A 1,079-nucleotide genomic window follows, 5' to 3' on the forward strand; every position below is an offset into this window, starting at 1 on the left:
AAGTAACCCTCGTGATACCAATTTAACTGTGCTTCTACTACTGGTTCATTCTAAAAATGCTTTTACAGTAAAAGCTACTTACCGGTGGAGAAGGATTAGCATTCATAAGTTCAGGCTCTTGAGGCGGGGAGATTTTCAAGATAGACTGAACTTCAGGGCTGCAAGGATAAGAGCACCCATTATTAGAACGGCTGCTGTAAGCTTCAGACACGCAGATCTTTCCACTAGAGGGCGAGCAAGCATCGCACTGGCAAAAAGTGAATTTCAGTTGCAAAAAAAATGACTTTCAGCTTGGAGTATTACAGAAGGCAACTGAAACGATCCATTCGACTTGAGCAGTAAAGTGAATCCGGATATGGTAAATTCCACTCTACAGCTTATATATACTATATATATATAAATATATATATATATAAGTACAGCTCAGATTAGGGACCAAGCTCTAGAAGTCCAGTCCAACTGATTTGTCCCAAACCCAACCCGTGAAGATTTGTTATGAACTGAGTAATACCTTAAGAAGAGTAATTATCTCTTCTGCAATAGTCATGCTGGAGCCATTACAGTAACGAACATTATGTTGCTAGATCTCACGATATAGAGAGATAACTGTGAGTGAAATCCAGCCGAAATTTTGATACTTACTGCTTGCATGCATAGGAGTTGGTGGCTATCTTCTGAATGAAGTCGTTCAGCCCCATTCTTCTCTGCTTCATAAAAGCTAAAAATAAAGACATGAGAGGAAAAAACTCGTTAAGCCACCGGTAAGCGTTAAGAGCAACCCGAGTCAGGCTGCGCTGATAAAAAAAAATAAAAATGAATAGACACAAAAACCCAAATCCCGCTTGAAGAAAACCCCAGCATCCCCCGACAAGCCGGTGCGCGGAGGCCGGCCGGCCGGCCGCTGCGCGCCGCTCACCGATGAGTATGGCCACCATGCCCCTCATCTTCGCGTAGCTCAGCGCGGGGCCCGCGGCCGCGGCCTTCACCGTCATCGCGGAGGGCGGCGGTGCTCGGTGCTGCTCGGCTGCCGGCGCCGCAGTGCCCCGCGCCGCGCCCGGCGCCGCTTAAGTGGCGGCGGC

The 1,079-nt window shown here is 47.6% G+C and overlaps 1 protein-coding gene across 3 annotated transcripts in view; it reads right to left on the reverse strand.

The window, feature by feature from the left end:
- Nucleotides 1-1,079, reverse strand: part of SGK1 (serum/glucocorticoid regulated kinase 1) — a 9,150-nt gene that overhangs the window by 5,046 nt on the left and 3,025 nt on the right. For 2 of the 3 annotated variants that reach the window (XM_085301874.1, XM_085301875.1), the window contains 2 exons: nucleotides 643-718; nucleotides 83-158 (listed from right to left, as the gene is read on the reverse strand). In XM_085301874.1, the coding sequence (XP_085158000.1) occupies nucleotides 83-158; nucleotides 643-718 (152 nt within the window). Of the gene's footprint in view, nucleotides 1-82; nucleotides 159-642; nucleotides 719-916; nucleotides 1,050-1,079 lie in introns of those variants that run through there. The other variant, XM_085301873.1, reaches the window with a different exon arrangement.

Source organism: Rhea americana, unplaced genomic scaffold (genome assembly GCF_003343005.1).
Source record: "Rhea americana isolate MKP2758 unplaced genomic scaffold, rheAme1 scaffold_180, whole genome shotgun sequence".
In the NCBI taxonomy this organism is placed as follows: Eukaryota; Metazoa; Chordata; class Aves; order Rheiformes; family Rheidae; genus Rhea; species Rhea americana.